This window comes from Fistularia commersonii, chromosome 26 (genome assembly GCF_037954325.1).
Source record: "Fistularia commersonii isolate RoL2024-O1a breed Wild chromosome 26, RoL_Fcom_v1.0, whole genome shotgun sequence".
In the NCBI taxonomy this organism is placed as follows: domain Eukaryota; kingdom Metazoa; phylum Chordata; class Actinopteri; order Syngnathiformes; family Fistulariidae; genus Fistularia; species Fistularia commersonii.
In genome coordinates, this window is record NC_141309.1 from 7,168,020 (window position 1) to 7,184,515 (window position 16,496).

Consider the following 16,496-nt stretch of genomic DNA (forward strand, 5'->3'; position numbering starts at 1 on the left):
ACCTTGATTCCTGATTATTTGACGGAAACTCGCTAGCAAAAATGTAAACCACTTCACCAGCTCATTGTAGCTGCCGGCCATGGACAGTAGATGGCAGTATTGGACAGTACAAATGAGCCAGGCTGCAACATTCGGGCTAATGTGTTTTAATGCACCGCGGGTGCTGGTACGAAAACCAAGTGGAATCGAATATGGAATAACTATATGCTTTTGTATTCTATCATACAGTGGATAGTTGAAAACATTTTTGTGAATTTATTCACAGCCTTGTTCCAGAGTCCGCCTGTCTAACATCCAGCCTATTCCACCTAGCCGGAGTCACGTCGGACGTAGACTTTTATTTTGAAGGTGATCGTCCGACGCAGGAGTAGATGTAAACACTGGCACAAGGTGTGTGTTTACATACAATATTTATATCTTTGATTAGGTGCCGGGAGACTGCAATGTAAAATTCAGTAACGAATATGTTGTGGGTTTGTTTCAATAGTGCCGACGGTGATCGCTAGCTAACCGAGGGATAGCATTTGTGGCAGTTCAGGTGACAGCGATTTTGCAAGTTGATTCCCTGCCTCAAGTTAGAAAACTATTTATTGTAGGACATTTTTAGAAACAAGTTTTTGAAATATAGCAGGGTTACTTAATGTTAAAAAGGGTGAGGGATACAGGGAAGGTCGGACGAATCAAATGAACTTTGACATAGTTTTGACGTCATTAGCCTGGACTGTTTTGCTCGTTTCCAAGCTATGTTAGCTACATAGCTACAGATTCAGTAACTGCATTCGCTTCACAAATTATTAGCTATTTTATTTATTACTTAATCTGACTTTTTGCTTCTCTGTGTGTTTCTTTTTGCGTACTCGAGGTTTTGATTAATGACTTAAGTTTAGATTGTAATGTTTGATATAAAAAGAAGGGTAGAGGCTATTGCAATGTAAAAAAAAAAAAAAAAAAGCAATAAGTAATGCAGTTGGTTTATTGTTACATAGTAATAGTTGTAATGGCGGTTCATTTTATCATGGCGCAAGAAATATATGGCTGGAAGACTCCAGGCCTATTCATTTGCATGTGCAGTATTTACTTTATGAATGCTGTTAGAGAAGTACAGTGAAGGTGGGAGGGAGCTGCATCGTGCCTTTGTAGATCTACAAAAAGGAATAGACAGGGTGCAAAGAGAGGAACTAGAACATTGTATGAGGAAGTGGGGAGTGGCAGTGAAGTAGACTAGTGCAGGACATGAATGCCAGCTGTGAAACCATGGTGATGTGTGCTGTAGGTGTGACAGAGAAGTTCAAGGTGGAGGTGGGACTCCATCAGGGATGAGCTCTGAGCCCCTTCTTGGTTGCAGTGGTGATGGACAGGCGGACAGATGAGGTTTGACAGGAATCTGCAGGGATCATGTTGTTTGCAGATGGCATTGTGATCTCTAGTGAGAGCAGGGAACAGGAGTGGGAAAATCTAGAGAGGTGGAGATCTGCCCTTGAAAGGAAAGGAATGAAGGTTAACTGCAGAAAGACAGAATATATGTGTGTGAATGAGAGAGACTCAAGCAGAATGGTGAGGCTACAGGGAGTGGAGATAAAGAAGGTGGAGGATTTGAAGTACTTAGGGTCAACAGTCCAGAGCAATGGACAGTGTTGAAAAGAGGTGAAGAAATAAGTTTGAGCAGATTAGAACAGATGGAGAAAAATGTCAAGGGTAATCGGATAAAAAAGCATCAGCCAGAATGAAAAGAAAGGTGTACAAGATGCTTTATGGTGTGGAGACAGTGGCATTGAGGAAAAGACAAGAAGCAGAGATGAAGATGTTGAGGTTCTCTTTGGGAGTGAAGAGGGTGATTGGATCAGGAATGAGTCCATCAGAGGGACAGCACATATTAGATGCTTCAGAGAGAAGGTCAGAGAAGCCAGACTGAGACGGTTTGGTCACGTACAGAGGAGGGATAGTGAATATATATTGGTAGACCGATGCTGGGGTTTGGAGCTGCCAGGCAGGTTGACTAGAGGAAGACCAGAGACGACATGGTGGTAGTTGGTGTGAGGGTTAAATGGAGGAGGGTGATTCTCTGCGGGGACTCCAGAAGGGAGTAGCCAAAAGGAATAGAAGATTCCCAGCCTCTTAATTAGTGATATTGGAACTGTACAACTCCTCCCCAGGGGATCCAAATTGTAGAATTTGGCTGCTGGTTAGTTGAGGTTTCACCTCTGGTTTGCGTCGTGTTCTCTTCAGTGTGAGCCTTAATGACTTAAATAACTTCTTGTACAGACTGGACTTATCTCGGAGCATGTTAGAAGTAAGCAGAATTGATTGGTTCCAAGAAAGGTAAAGAAAAGCTTAGTTAAATGTGGCTGATTACTCTGCTCCAACTGAATGTCTGTTGTTGGTGAAACCCTCTCACGCTGAGCAAACCTTCTATTCCCCCTATTCTCCTTCTCTTTCCTCCTTTCTCTTCTCATTACCCTTTGCTTTCGCTGGTCCCACAAACACATAGAGATCTACATAAATCCTCATCAGAATGCTGGACGTTCCACAGATGTACTTGTTTGCCAAGATTAACCAAAGGATCACAGCCTAAACATATGTCTGTCACGTCGTTCATATGGCGCCCATCAGGGTCAGATTCCAATGGAATTTTTCACAGATAGCTTGATAAACAATCGTTTCTGCAGGGAGCTCAGTCAGGAACATAATGTTAGGACCAGAGTATAACACAGATAGAGAAGGGGAACCATAATTAACAGTCGAGCGAAAACTACCACTTATATTCCACAGTATTTAACTTTGAAACTGAAATATGTTCGAAAGCATCTTCCCCTACATTCGAACGAAAGAGGTTGTCTCATAACTTTTGCACTTAAATTACATATATAACTTAATGAGTATTGTAGAGGGAAAAAAATCCACCCACAAGTTATAACGACGCTTGGACTGTATGATTATGAACGTATTCCTGAAGTTATTAAGTTACAGATGAAAAATGGGAGGGTTTTTTTTTTTGTGTTGTCAGTCATGAACATCGCAGGAGTTAGGCGCTGCCACAGAGTGCCACTGACCGTCACCCGCCGTCTCGTCCACGCCGGATCGATCGGTATCGCCGAAGCAGGCACAACAAAACCAGACGATGAGCCGCTTTGGAGAGCAACTGGCCAGCTGCCGTTCTCTAGAGCCAAGATAGGATCTTTCTTTCAGGACAAGCCTGTGCTGAAAAACCCATTTCTAGAGGACACTTTCCTTAGACGATACCTCAACAGACATCTGCCGCAGAAGGTGAGGAGGTATAGAAAATATCACTCCTGCACAAGGCAAGTCCTCAAGTAATACTGGGTTCTGTGGAAAGCAAGTGTATCATAGTAATCAGACATCTGCTTTAAATGACAGTATTCAGTAGATATCTCATTTTGCAAAATATATGTAAAATTGCATGTCGAATACAAGCCATACCGCAGCTATTACAGGATATTATATGTATCAAGATAGATAGAAAAGCCTTAATGAATAGTAAGAGGACTATTTCCTCTAAATAAGATTGTCCATTAGATAGGTCTATGACAGGGAGGTACAATTTTAAGCAACTGATTTTATCACAAACGTAATATATAAGATATGCATATTAAAATATAGTTGTGGTTATTTCAGCAGCCATTGGCATTGCGAAACATCTGAAGGAAAGTATGTTAAGTTTATAAACTAAAATGTACTTTTGTCTTGATTTTTAGAAACAAGGCCATTTCTATATTGTTCTAGACAATGATTTAATTTAAACACTGTTTAAAGGTCCTATCAATCCAACATTTTATTTCAGATTGTGTGCTCTCAGGATCAAGAAGCAGGGGTATAGTTCATGTGTGTCTGTTTGTTCGCAGGCAGTTTTCTCTGATTTGTGTGCATTCGGGGAGCGCGTGGCAAACGAAGTGGATGAGTGGGGCAGAGAGTGTGAGCTTACCCCTCCACGCCTGGTGCAGTTTGACCCCTGGGGCCGCAGAGTGGATCACATTTTGACTTCCCCAGCATGGAAACGAATGAAAGATCTATCAGCAAGGGAAGGACTGGTTGCCATAGGCTATGAGAGGCCCTTTGGGGAATGGAGGTTAGGATAATATTTTCCGCTCTATCTAGTACTCTGTATTTCAGTTCAATCGAATTCTTTGTGTCACAAGAAATCAAAAGAGAATATGCGCGTGTGTCTGTTTCAGTCGTGTGTATCAAATGAGCAAACTCTACCTTTTCTCGCCCTCCTCTGGCCTCTACACCTGTCCTCTGGCAATGACGGATGGGGCTGCAAAAGTCATCCAGGTGTGTTGCAAAATAAACTAAATAAGTAGAATAGTTATGATTGGTGATCTGTGTATCTCTTTATAGCTTGTTGTTTTTTTTTGGACTCAGTTGTGATAGATTAATCATAGCTGTGTTTCCAAGGTTTGTTGTAAACTTTTGTGTAAAATTGAACTTGCAGAGCCTGATCAAGATACAAATTTTTAATAAAAGAGACCTACAAAACTATCTGCTTTATTTTATGCAGAAGAGTGGAAATTTCCCTGCCACTCATTAACTCAATTTAAAAAAGGACTCTGAGCAGTAAAATAGATAGCTTTTCATACTTGAGTTTTAAAGCAAACATAACTAATCTTATTGAAAACAGCTCACCTTTTGTTTTGTTCATGTCAACACTATAAGTGTTTGTCTGGTTGTGTGAAGTCTGTAGGTGTTTCATGGTACGTAAAAGAAGCCTTTAGCCGCTTGATCTCTCGTCAACCCGAATATTTCTGGACTTCAGGACAGTGGATGACTGAAAGACAGGGAGGCTCCGATGTGGGTCAGTAGTAAAAAAACACATCAAATGAGATGTGACTTCCTCTATCAAATACATTAAATTGTGTAAAGGGGTTATTATTGACACAAATATTAAAAAAAAAATGGGGGGGGGGTCACTGTCCAGAAGAACGACTTTGCTTATTTTTGTCTCGTTTGTCCTCAGCCAGTGGTACTGAGACAGTTGCTGTGCCCCAGACTGATGGCTCTTATAAACTTCATGGTTTCAAGTGGTTCACCTCTGCCACCGACGCAGATATGACTCTCACTCTGGCCAGAGTGCAGGACAGAACAGGAACGACGGCACCAGTACGCACTCACGCTGTTCTCCTGCCCCATGTTACCCTCCTTTTAATGCCATGTGGGTTTACTGATGGACTGCTCATCCTGTAGGGGAGCAGGGGCCTGTCATTGTTCTACGCAGAGGTGAGTCGAGATGATGAGGGGCGGCTCAGAGGTATAGAGGTGCAGAGATTGAAGGACAAGCTGGGCACAAGACAGATGCCGACAGCTGAGTTACTACTGGATGGGTTGCCAGCCCACAGGGTCAGTTACCCCTTTTTACATTGAAGATAAACCAAATATTGTCCCCTGTCTTTGTAACTGTTGTACATCAGAGTAACACCTTTCTCATTTTCTTCCAATTTGATCTTTTTGCAGTATCGCCATTGTTTCTCCTTGTATGAATATGTCAGCTTCTTTGACATCTGCATTCGCTGTTTCATTTAAAGCTCTCAAAAGAAGGAAGAGGGGTGGCCTCCATAGCCCACATGCTGACCATAACCAGAATCCACAACAGCATCTCTGCATCAGCAGCTATGAGAAGGTGAGATATCAGCCCTGCTCTTGAATCACAAGTTTCGAATTATTTGTGCACCCTAGGGGGGGGTTAATGCAACGTGCTGTTTATTTTGCCTCCCAGGGTGGTCCAGTTAGCTCGTGACTATGCGACACGTCGCAGTGCCTTTGGAAAGGTCCTCAAAGACCACCCTTTGCACATGCAGACTCTCGCCAGAATGGAGGTAAATTGGAACTAAAATCTATTCACTGTTTCCCATCACGTTTGAGTAATCCTCACCTCTGATGTAAACAGGTGGAGACTCGTGGGGCTTTCATCCTGGTAATGGATGTCTGCCGTCTCTTGGGTCGAGAGGAAAACGGCACGGCAACCGAGCTGGATACAAACCTTTTACGTCTGCTCACACCTGTGACCAAACTCTACACTGGGAAACAGGTGCACATATTCAGCCTGTCTTAGTCAACGCCATCTGGCTTTTCTGAGAAGGAGCTCTGAATTTATTTTGTTTCACCTCAGGCAGTTGCTGTGGTGTCAGAGGGCCTGGAGAGCTTTGGTGGACAAGGCTACATTGAAGACACTGGGTTACCTGGACTGCTCCGGGATGCACAGGTGTGCTCTCTACCTACACTGGCTACCGAGTGTTAGGTAGCTTGGAGTTATTTTTCTACAGTAAAGTAAAACAAAAAGACAAAAGCATAACCATGGGCTGAACACCAATGTTAAAATTTCTGAGATTTTATTTAACCATACAGGTGGTGTTCTTCAGCTTGATATTCATTTGAAAAAGTATGCACCCACAGATGTTTTACCCATGGTATTGTCTCTCAGGTATTGAGTATATGGGAGGGTACAACAAATGTACTGTCCTTGGATGTGCTGCGGTGTGTGGCTCGAAGCTCAGGAATGGTTCTGCATGCTTTTTTTAAACATACCAAGGTAGGAGAAACATAATGACAAACCAGTTGTATCATGTAATTCATCAAGTACAGGTTAGGGCAGTGCATTTGTGTCTTTTTTCCATGCAGGTGTTGCTTGCAGGAGCTTCCAGTGTGTCTTCACTTGCCCCAGCCGCGAAAGCTATGGTTGTTGCTCTCTCTGAGCTTGAGGAGTTTGTCCAAGTTTCGGCCACTAAAGCACCTTGCTACCTTGAACTAGCAGCTAGAGATCTAGCATACAGCCTCGCTCGCATCTACATCGGTATACAATATATACACACATAAACACAAATACACACACGGTCACAAAACAATAGCTTCACCTGATATTACTGAATTCACGCTTCTCTCCGGTGTGGGAACAGGTGCCCTTCTCATCGACCATGCATGTTGGAAAGGAGCCTCTCCATCCGATGCTTACACGGCTCTAAGGTAAAAAAAACAAACACTGTTTCCAAGATTTATCTTTTATTCATCGGGCCTATTTATTTTGCTATATCAGGTGGTGTGAGCAGGAATTGTGCCTTGTGGGACCCAAACAAGCAAGAGGTTGCTATGATCTCCAAACTCCTCCACTTGATGCTGCCCTGGTCTATGATGAGGCGACTGAAGGAGAAATCTAATGTTTCGTTGTTAATTGGTGTCACATTTCCGTTTGTTTAGATTTTATTTAGATACAACTGCTTTTGCAGATGACTGATTGGAAAATCCTATACGTCTAAGTCACTATGGATTTCGAAAAGCCTTACCTATTGTTGATGCTCGTATGTATATTGTTTGTAACTCTATATTTTGTACTTTGAATATCTTAATAAATGATGTAATGACATAGTTTTTAATGAAAATAAAAACCATTTTTTTGTCTTTTTTGTTTGGTTTGTTTTTTTACTGCTGTCAAAATTTAAAAAGGAATTACTTGATTAATTATTTGTACCATGGAGAAAGTACAATGGCTCAATGTAAAACTAATATACTTGATGCGTTTGTGCTATTTGAACTCGAAATAAAAAAAACGCGAGGTATATTAACATTAGACGATCAGTAACCTTCACATCGTTTCTTATTCTTCTTGTTCCTGAAATACATTTGCATTGCTACGCTAATATAATGTGAAGCGGGAAACACGTTAATTCGATCTTTTGAATTGTTTGTGATTTTTTTCAGTAAACAATTCACTTTTTCACCCGATATCCGATTTTGATTTATTGGTCCTATCGGCAGAATTGATATTTTACGGAAGTCTTTGAAGGCGACATACGTCAGTTGAGAGGCAGCGGCAGCGGCAGCGGGCGGGGTTTAAAGCGAAGGTGTACGACAACCAACGTACACCGAAGCCCACTGGCACTTTAAAAGGGTCCGAAGAAATAAACTACACGTGGATACAAAGCTACAAGACAGCGAAACGTTTTGTTTTATTTTATCGAAATGTCTTCTTCCGGTGAAGTATGAGCTAAGAGCCTCCGCCCGGCTGAGCTAACACAACTCACCGCGCTCTTGTTTTCGTGCCACCGCCAGGATGGACGCCGCTCCGGGGGGATGAAAGCAGTCATGTTCTCCGCTTCGCTCCTGCCAGTGCTGCTACTGTTGCTGCTGCCGCCGCCCCCGGTGTCCTGTCGGGAACAGGTCCGCTCCGACTCCCGTGGCCTCCGGTCAGCTGCTAGCGAAACCGGGGGGTCCCCGAACGCTCCGCTAGCCATGCAATCTCAAACCCGCAACGACGAGGTCAGTGAGATATCAGACAAATTAACATGTCGAACGTTAGAGTCTTATTTGGTGTGTTTTAATCCTGCCAGGTGTGTTTACAAGCGTGATAATTATTTATTTATTTATTTTTTTATCACGCTAAAAAAAAAATAATATTTTTTTTTACCGGAAACTACGATATTTCCAGTTGGTTTTCGGTCACATGATGGCCTTGACATACATGAATGTTGTTGTCACTTCACTGAGCTTTCCTTGTCAAAGTCGGTGTACGGTTTAACAAAAAACTCTACCAGTAATATCCTTTGTACATGTTGTTATAAATGTTTAGCAAACGCATTGAAACATTTTACTGGAAATCAGAACATATAAATGTTCGAAATTGTTTAAAAAAAGCCATTTTCTCCTTAAATTGAGATGTCGATTGGCTTGCGTCCCGATTCCCATTTGTGACGTCTCAGTCTTACCTGCTGTGCCGGTCTCAGTCTCATGACCGCAGAGCGGACCAATCAACATGCGAATTGGATGAACTGTTACGTCACAGCCGCGCAAACACCCTCACTGATATTTATTATTTTATCACGAGGAAGCGTTTTTGTAACGTTAAGACGAGTCTTCTTAAAAAAGGAGAAACTGAGACAAAAGTAAAAGCCCCCCCCCCAGCTCCGTTGCTTTAGTTTTAGGTTATTTTAAGAAGGGATCAGATTGCAGAAAGTGGGGGTCCGTGGTTCAATTCCGACCTGGGAACTCTCTGTCTGGGGTTTGCATGTTCTTCCTTTGTCTGCGTGGGTTTCCCACAGGTTTTCAGGTTTCCTCCCATGGCTGCAAAAATATGCAGCAAGGTCATTGAAGACCCTAAATTGCCGATGTAGGTTCCAGCCCCCCCGCCCCCTTCCCCCACCCCTCACGGTCCTGAGTGCAGGATATGCACTACGGATAATGAATGTTTTATGTGTCCACTAACTCATAAATAGCCCACTTTTAACATTTTTAGTTCTGCCGAGAAACACACAGTCAATCCATCCATAGGATGTCACCATTATTAAAAAAACATGTATTTACCAAAAAAATGCTTGTGTCACAGCTATACAAGTAATGTATGAAGAATTTAAAGACTTAAAATATTAATAGTAACAGGTCAACAAAGAAAACCAAAGTTGATAGAAAATTAATTATGCAAGAAATGAAAATATTTGCTGTATGACAGAACCAGTGACAACATATTGTGTGCTGTGGTGTGTTTACCTGTCACAGAAAGGTGAGCTGTTGTAAAAGTTTACAATGAGTTATTAGGCTTTTAGTGTGACAAAGGTTGAAAGGTTGTTACATAAACTCTACAAGGCGCATTTATTAAACACAATTGACAGTTTCCCTTTCTATACTTTGTACATGCAGAGATCTATGTATTCTGCAGATAAAGATATCTTTTATAACAGATATGAAAAGAAGCACCGTAACTGATACGTCTGCGTGTGTGCACTTGTGCTCTCAGTGTGACCATGTGATGGACATCAATGCAACAGATCGCTGTCCATTTGTGAGAAGCACGCCAGACTGTAACATGGAAGACAGCTTCATCAACTACCTACATGTGGCATTTTGTCTTTTTCGGCCTAGCCTCACACCCCTCGCCATCATTCTATGTGTAAGTCGCGTTGTGCATTGTGGGATACAGGCAGATGATATGAGATAGAAAGTTCCTTGCATTTATTTTGGTAACAATTTAAATTGTTCTAAGAACCACATCAGTACATGGGAGCCACCCTATTTATCAGCTATGATAAAAAAAAACAAGACATTTAAATCTGACTGTTATCAAATAGAAATACTTTGATTGATCAACCAATTTTGTTTTAAACTAGTTTTTTATTTAGTTTTTCTCTACATCAATATGACAGGTGCATATACCACATATAATGAAAGGACATGATCATGTCATGACAAGAAATAGTAACAGACATATTGTAAATATTAAAACACATTTAAATCTGACTGTTATCAAATAGAAATACTTTGATTGATCAACCAAAATTCGAAAGGAGAAATCCACAAACACCCCTAGTCATATTCTAACCTAACACATACTGAACCAAAATGTAAAAGATTAATAGATTCAAATCCAACATCTACATCAATAGCAGCGAGCGTGACAAATTCTGAACAATTCTTTGTAAGGGATTTATCATGCCATTCATTCTAATCTTACATGTCCAAGTATAAGGGTTTGTGCTTGGGTTTCAATAAATAAAATTGTATATTTTCATGTGATCACATGTGGTTTTTAATTCTCGTCGATCAAATAACTGCAAATTTCGGCCCACAGCAAAATGTACCAAAGTGTGAATAAAGTGGTCTTTTTTTACAGATCAGGAACAATTGGTCCAGTGTAGTCGACCACCCCAGGGTTTATAAAGATTGACTTATTAAACCCAAATCTTGTTCATGGAATGTATGTCTGAGTGTGTATTAGACTGAATTAATTAATCTAATTCAACATAGACTTTTGAGCAAACGTGTCCTTTCTGATTCCCCCACAGATAACATGGCTGCTCTTTCTGTTTGTTATCCTCGGACTCACTGCTTCTAAATTGTAAGTCAATCTCATCTCACCAGCTTAAAGTTGTTTGTTTTTTAATATGATACAGAGCCTTAACTAATAGCCTGAGTCATTAAATTTCATTGATTAGTTTAAGCACCGTGTCACATTTGAACGAGTCAAATGACCGGTTTTCGTCAGTTTCGCTACAGTTTGCCGATTGTGAGATATCCTTCCGAGGAGCAGTTTGTTCTCCTTTCCGCTCGCGGCACACACTATGAAGCCGTCTTTTAGAATGAAAAGTCCTGTGATATTGCTAATAGAATGTGAAAATTCCTCTCTTCTCATGCATATTTATCGCTGTTTCTCTGCAGTTTCTGTCCCAACTTGTCAGCCATCTCTGCCAGTCTGCATCTCACTCACAACGTGGCTGTATCCTCAGTGACCCTTTCTGGGCAAATATTTCTACCAAAGTTCAATGTTTGCGCGTCACTGATTATTTGTGTCAACTTTGAATGTAAAATGCCTGTTGAAATTTGAATTTCAGAACTCAATAGAAATCTGATTTGTCGAGTCAGGCCAATCAGCAGTATTCAAATAACACAACATGTCATTTTTTGACAGTAGAAATGACTGTATATTTGCAAATTATCTGATTATTAAAGACTATAAAAGTGAGACAAAGACATTCTGACAGTTGTAATGCGGTAACTACACTGTGCCACAAACTTGTCATAACAGCTTCTTGATCAGTCACTCAGAAGGAATCTTTGAATAGATTTACCAGTGCATTTCCTCTTTTAGAGAATTTTGCTTTTTCCACTTCCTTGTATTTGTTGATTTTCTTAACTTGCGCTCTAACCCAGGGCGTGACCTTTCTGGCTCTCGGTAACGGAGCGCCGGACATCTTCAGCGCCATGGCAGCTTTCTCGCGCCCGCACACTGCCGGCCTGGCCGTAGGAGCTTTGTTTGGTCAGAACACACACTCACAAGCATACAATGTCATCCAACAAATGTGGAAAGGACAAGTAGGTAAAACCAAAAATGTTCTCTCTCCAGGAGCAGGTATATTTGTCACGACAGTAGTTGCGGGCAGCGTGGCAATCGCCAAGCCTTTCATAATGGCCTCCCGTCCATTCCTGCGTGACGTCATCTTCTACATGGCCGCAGTGTTTTGGACATACATAATTCTGTACAGAGGAACCATGACACTGGGAGAGACATTGGGTAAACATACCGGAAAACCATTTTTTCCTTCTTGAACAATGCTGTGCCTCTGTTGGTGAGTTGCTGGGAGCCTTGAGATAACGCCAGTTCACTGCAAATAACCCTAAAATATGTTGTTCTTTTCTAATAAAGGCATGTGCAAAAGCTAATAACAAAGCAAGCATGGGGTTTATGAGGAAATGAAGCCACCCTGCTCAGCATGTGCAACTCTCAGTCAGAACCATATAATTATATAAGCGAATGCTCTTTTATTGTTACTACACTGATTGGCCAACGAGATTGGAGAGAGTGGGTGAATTTTGTTTGGGACTTATATTAAATAGTAGCTAATCATACCAAAATAATACCAAAAATGTTAACAACCATACACAGTACTCTAAAAATAAGAACAAATGCAATATTTGCTTTGAGAATGCTAATAGGCAAGTATAGAGAAGTACAGAGAAGGTCAGAGAGAGCTGCACTGTACTTCTGTAGATCTAGAAAAAGAATACGACAGGATGCCAAGAGAGGAACTCTGGTATTGTATGAGGAAGTCTGGAGTGACAGAAGTATGTTAGACTGGTGCAGGACATGTATGCTGATGTGTGACAGAGAAGTTCAAGGTGGAGGTGGGACTCCATCAGGGATCCGCTCTGAGACCCTTGTTTGCTGTGATGATGGACAGGCTTACAGATGAGGTTGGACAGGAATCTCCATGGAACATGATGTTTGCATGGTGTTAGCGAGAACAGGGAAGAGTTCGAGGAGAATCTCGAGAGGTGGAGGTATGCGCTCGAAAGGAGACAAATGAAGGTTAGTTGCAGCAAGACAGAATATATGTGTGTGAATGAGAGGAACCTGGGTGGAACGGTGAGGCTAGAGGGAGTGGGGATCAAGAAGTTGGAGGATTTCAGGTACTTTGGGTCAACAGTCCAGAGGAATGGAGAGTGTGGAAAAGAGGTAAAGAAACAAGTTCAAGCTAGTTGGAACGGGTGGAGAAAAGTGCCAGGGATACTATGCGATAGAAAACTATCAGCCAGAATGAAAGGAAAGGTGTACAAGACAGTGGTGAGACCAGCGATGTTGCAGGGTTTAAAAACAGTAACAACAACGAAAAGGAGGCAGAGCTAGAGGTTGTAGAGATAAAGATGTTGAGGTTCTCTTTGGGAGTGACAAGGATGAATAGGATCAGGAATGAGTTCATCGGAGGGACAGCGTTAGATGTTGTGGTTCGATCATGTACAGAGGAGGGATAGTGAATATATTGGTTGGCGGATGCTGGCATTGGAGCTGGCAGGCAGGAGGTCTAGAGGAAGACAAATGAGAAGATTTATGGACGTAGTGAGAGAGGATATGAAGGTAGTTGGTGTGAGAGAGGAGGATACACAGAAGAGGGTTAGATGGAGAAGGTTGATTCGCTGTGGCGACCCCTGAAAGGAAAAGAAGACACAGTTCTCTAAAATGCTTATCTGCTTTAATAGTCCTTTGAATAATACAGTACTGCTTTAATAAACACACAGGTGTGCGTGTGCGCGTGCTTACTAATGTTCAATATAATCTCCATCATACAAACTGGTGTATGGTACAATGATGAAATATTTCAGTCATCAGTCTCATACACACCATGTGATGGCACTTTAATTTCCTTATTCCAGGCTACCTCAGCCTGTACGTGGTGTACGTCCTAACCGTCATCATCAGCGCGTACATCTACAATCGACAGAAACGTTTAATGAACACCAGTTTCCAGAACGCTTCGGACTCTTCAGGTTAGATAAACATAAATGTAACCAAACATAAACGTACAGATGCAGATACGTCTTTCTGCCGTTACCACCGATGGCATTGTTTTGTTTTTTTTTCCTCCCCCATCTGCAGATCATTATCTCTCCTCTGACTCAGTTGAAGATGATATTCCCTGCTTGGGGACTGGATCGATCCAGGAAGAATATGGTAGGAAGGGAAGGAGTTTCTACAAAACCTCACTGTTTCGTTGATATATTTCAGCCTTTCTTTACATAACAGGCACGTGTCTTTTCAAGGATCCGAGTACAGGCCACTTCTGGAGTTTACAGAGAGCACAAGCAAAATCTTGCTGAGCTCCCTTAACCCGGTGGACAGCGGGAAGTGGAGGAGAAAATCGTGGGGTTGGAGAGTCTTCAAAATGCTGAAGGTGGAGGCAGACGTGGAGAGACATGCAAAATGACATGAGTTTGATGCTTCGGGACATTTTTTTGGGGAATATAACATTTCCATTCCATTCATCAGACTCCTGTGGAAGTCCTGCTGCTGCTATGCATCCCCGTCGTTGATCCTGACAAAGAGGACAGGAACTGGAGACGCCCATTGAACAGCCTCCATCTGGTCACCAGTCCGATGGTCTGCGTGCTCGCTTTTCAATCTGGAACATGTAAGTGACCATTCGTGATGAACGCAGCGGGCCACATATACATTCATTGCTATTGATTTCTTTTGTTTTTTGCTGCCCCTCGTCATTCCCTGCGCTTTCTGTCAGATGGAAAGTATATGATCGAAGGACAGTTTCCTGTTTGGCTGCTGACTCTCCTCCTTGGACTTTTCTTATCTGCCATCGTCTTCTGCACCACTACCAATGATCACCCCCCCAAATATCATCCAGTAGGTATCAATGGTGACTAGTTAGCTTGTCTTGTACGTCGGGATCTACATTCAAACGTAAATCGATTGCATAGTTGTTAGTTTTCTGCTGATTTGCTAAGCAAATTCTTTCAGCTGCTTTCAAAGTAGAAAATGCCTCCACTAAATTGATAGTAACATTCAAAAGATCAGCATAACGGTATTTAAAAATGAGCAAGAAACATTCTGAGAATCAACTAGAAAGGATCTGAAGTTGCAAAAAAAAAAAAGAGAGCTAATTATTGCTTGGCCTGTCTGCTGTTTCAAGCTTGACCCACACTTGGGGCTGCGGAAAGCTCCCTTTCAGCTGATTCACTAGGAACGGTAATCTCCTCCTTCAGCCCAAACACCTTTCAAGGCCGGTTGGATTTTTTTTTTCCGCCTGAGCTTAGAGTTAAAAAAAACAAAAAAAAAAGCACCCAATCTGTAGATTTCAAAGTGGAGTTGTCTTATCTTGACAAGCCAGTATCTCAAGACGGTTGAGCTTGAGCAGAGACAGCATTGCGTACAATCCTCTCGAGGGCGAGGGGGGAAGAGTCTGCATCAATGAGACGTGTTAACTTTTTTTTATTTTCTCCTTCCAGGTGTTTGCGCTCCTAGGCTTCGTGGTGAGTGCCGTGTTGATCAGTGCCGCCGCGGCCGAAGTCGTCGGTCTCCTTCACATGCTTGGCGTGGTGCTGCGTCTCAGTAACACCGTGCTGGGCTTGACTTTGTTGGCTTGGGGCAACAGCATAGGAGGTGGTTTTTATTTATTTTTTCCGCAGATATCTGTTAACTTGGTCCTTAAGTTTTAACACAGATCTTTTTTTTCTCCCAGACTGTTTCTCTGATATCACCATAGCCAGACAGGGCTACCCAAGGATGGCCATATCGGCCTGCTTCGGAGGCATCATTTTCAGTATCCTTTATTTTTACGACTGCACGGATCACTTCATGTCCAACAGTGGGACTTGTCATCTTATGGATATCCGAAACAGTCACTGTTTGAGTCCACCTTAACCACGTTCCACCAGACATGCTCTTTGGAGTGGGTTTGGGATGTTTAGTGCAAATGATAAAGACGAAGGAAGAAGTGCAGGTAATTAATACTTGGAAAATGTACAGATTTACTTGAGTCCTTTGTAAGAAACGAACCGAGATCTCTTTCTCTTTCGTCCTCAGTTTGAGCCACAGGGGCTGCTGACATGGATTCTTGCAGGATCTCTTGGTCTGTCTTTGGCTCTCTCTTTCGTTATTATTCCGCTGTCTTGGTTTCGTATGGGTCGGACCTACGGCGTCTTTCTCCTCATCTTCTATGGAATCTTTCTTGTCATCGCCCTGCTCACAGAATTCGGAAAAATACACATGGCATCGACTTGAGACGAAGGCCAGCTTGATGCCAGGGAAGGTAATTCAGAATTCAAGGTGACACCGAGACTGTTCCTCCAGACACTATTGACATACACATATACTTTTGTGCACTTGACTACATCACACATGGAAACAGGGTTCAGAAGAGACTTCTCAGGGAGAACTGAAACTAATCCACCTCCCCCGTCTGTTTGTGCTAAACGGAACTGTGATCGCAATAAGACAAAAAAAAAAAAGTGAAACATTGAAGTGGTGTTGGAATCAAACTGTAAATCTTGTAAGAAGCTGCTTTTGAGGAAAATAAAAAAAAATGGTTTGACCACTTGTTTCCCGAGTCTTATCGCACCAGACACCGTGACAGTGATACCCATTGGGTTAATTAATGACCAACGGGTGCAATGTTATTGCACATGAAAATTCCAACTGTTTATTAAAATCCTGCTACCAACTCAAGTAGAGTACAGAAGAATTTGTTATACAAAAGTAAAATATTTGAATGTTCAGA

At 42.0% G+C, this 16,496-nt stretch overlaps 2 protein-coding genes across 4 annotated transcripts; both read left to right on the plus strand.

Annotated features, from left to right (window-relative positions):
- Positions 1–269: 269 nt before the first annotated feature.
- On the plus strand, positions 270–7,404 carry LOC147218433 (acyl-CoA dehydrogenase family member 11). Of its 3 annotated transcripts, none has more exons than XM_086174116.1 (15): positions 270–390; positions 3,005–3,264; positions 3,861–4,084; positions 4,191–4,290; positions 4,672–4,810; positions 4,973–5,115; positions 5,200–5,352; positions 5,538–5,632; positions 5,729–5,828; positions 5,900–6,040; positions 6,122–6,214; positions 6,434–6,541; positions 6,631–6,802; positions 6,906–6,972; positions 7,043–7,404. In XM_086174116.1, the coding sequence occupies exons 2-15, from the start codon at positions 3,007–3,009 to the stop codon at positions 7,161–7,163; spliced, it is 1,914 nt and encodes a 637-aa protein (XP_086030242.1). In that variant the 5' UTR covers positions 270–390; positions 3,005–3,006; the 3' UTR covers positions 7,164–7,404. The 3 variants fall into 3 exon arrangements, with proteins under 3 accessions (XP_086030242.1, XP_086030244.1, XP_086030243.1); XM_086174118.1 differs by having other exon boundaries at positions 4,693–4,810; XM_086174117.1 differs by lacking the exon at positions 270–390 and adding an exon at positions 463–574.
- Positions 7,405–7,825: 421 nt separating this feature from the next.
- On the plus strand, positions 7,826–16,311 carry slc8b1 (solute carrier family 8 member B1). The gene is made up of 15 exons (XM_086174119.1): positions 7,826–8,262; positions 9,734–9,886; positions 10,779–10,831; positions 11,152–11,209; positions 11,644–11,749; positions 11,837–12,004; positions 13,642–13,755; positions 13,865–13,939; positions 14,029–14,159; positions 14,255–14,396; positions 14,502–14,623; positions 15,226–15,379; positions 15,459–15,539; positions 15,655–15,719; positions 15,803–16,311. Exons 1-15 carry the CDS (start codon positions 8,077–8,079, stop codon positions 15,998–16,000), a joined length of 1,806 nt encoding a protein of 601 aa, XP_086030245.1. The 5' UTR covers positions 7,826–8,076; the 3' UTR covers positions 16,001–16,311.
- Positions 16,312–16,496: the final 185 nt, after the last annotated feature.

Bases quoted from the DNA above. Each gene is read 5' to 3' on its own strand.
- LOC147218433 (XM_086174116.1), top strand. From the start codon at position 3,007: ATGAACATCGCAGGAGTTAGGCGCTGCCACAGAGTGCCACTGACCGTC. The intron at 5,116-5,199 runs GTACGCACTCAC...CTCATCCTGTAG, and splicing joins GAACAGGAACGACGGCACCA to GGGAGCAGGGGCCTGTCATT. The intron at 5,633-5,728 runs GTGAGATATCAG...TTTGCCTCCCAG, and splicing joins GCATCAGCAGCTATGAGAAG to GGTGGTCCAGTTAGCTCGTG.
- slc8b1 (XM_086174119.1), top strand. From the start codon at position 8,077: ATGAAAGCAGTCATGTTCTCCGCTTCGCTCCTGCCAGTGCTGCTACTG. The intron at 13,756-13,864 runs GTTAGATAAACA...CCCCATCTGCAG, and splicing joins GAACGCTTCGGACTCTTCAG to ATCATTATCTCTCCTCTGAC. The intron at 13,940-14,028 runs GTAGGAAGGGAA...TGTCTTTTCAAG, and splicing joins ATCGATCCAGGAAGAATATG to GATCCGAGTACAGGCCACTT.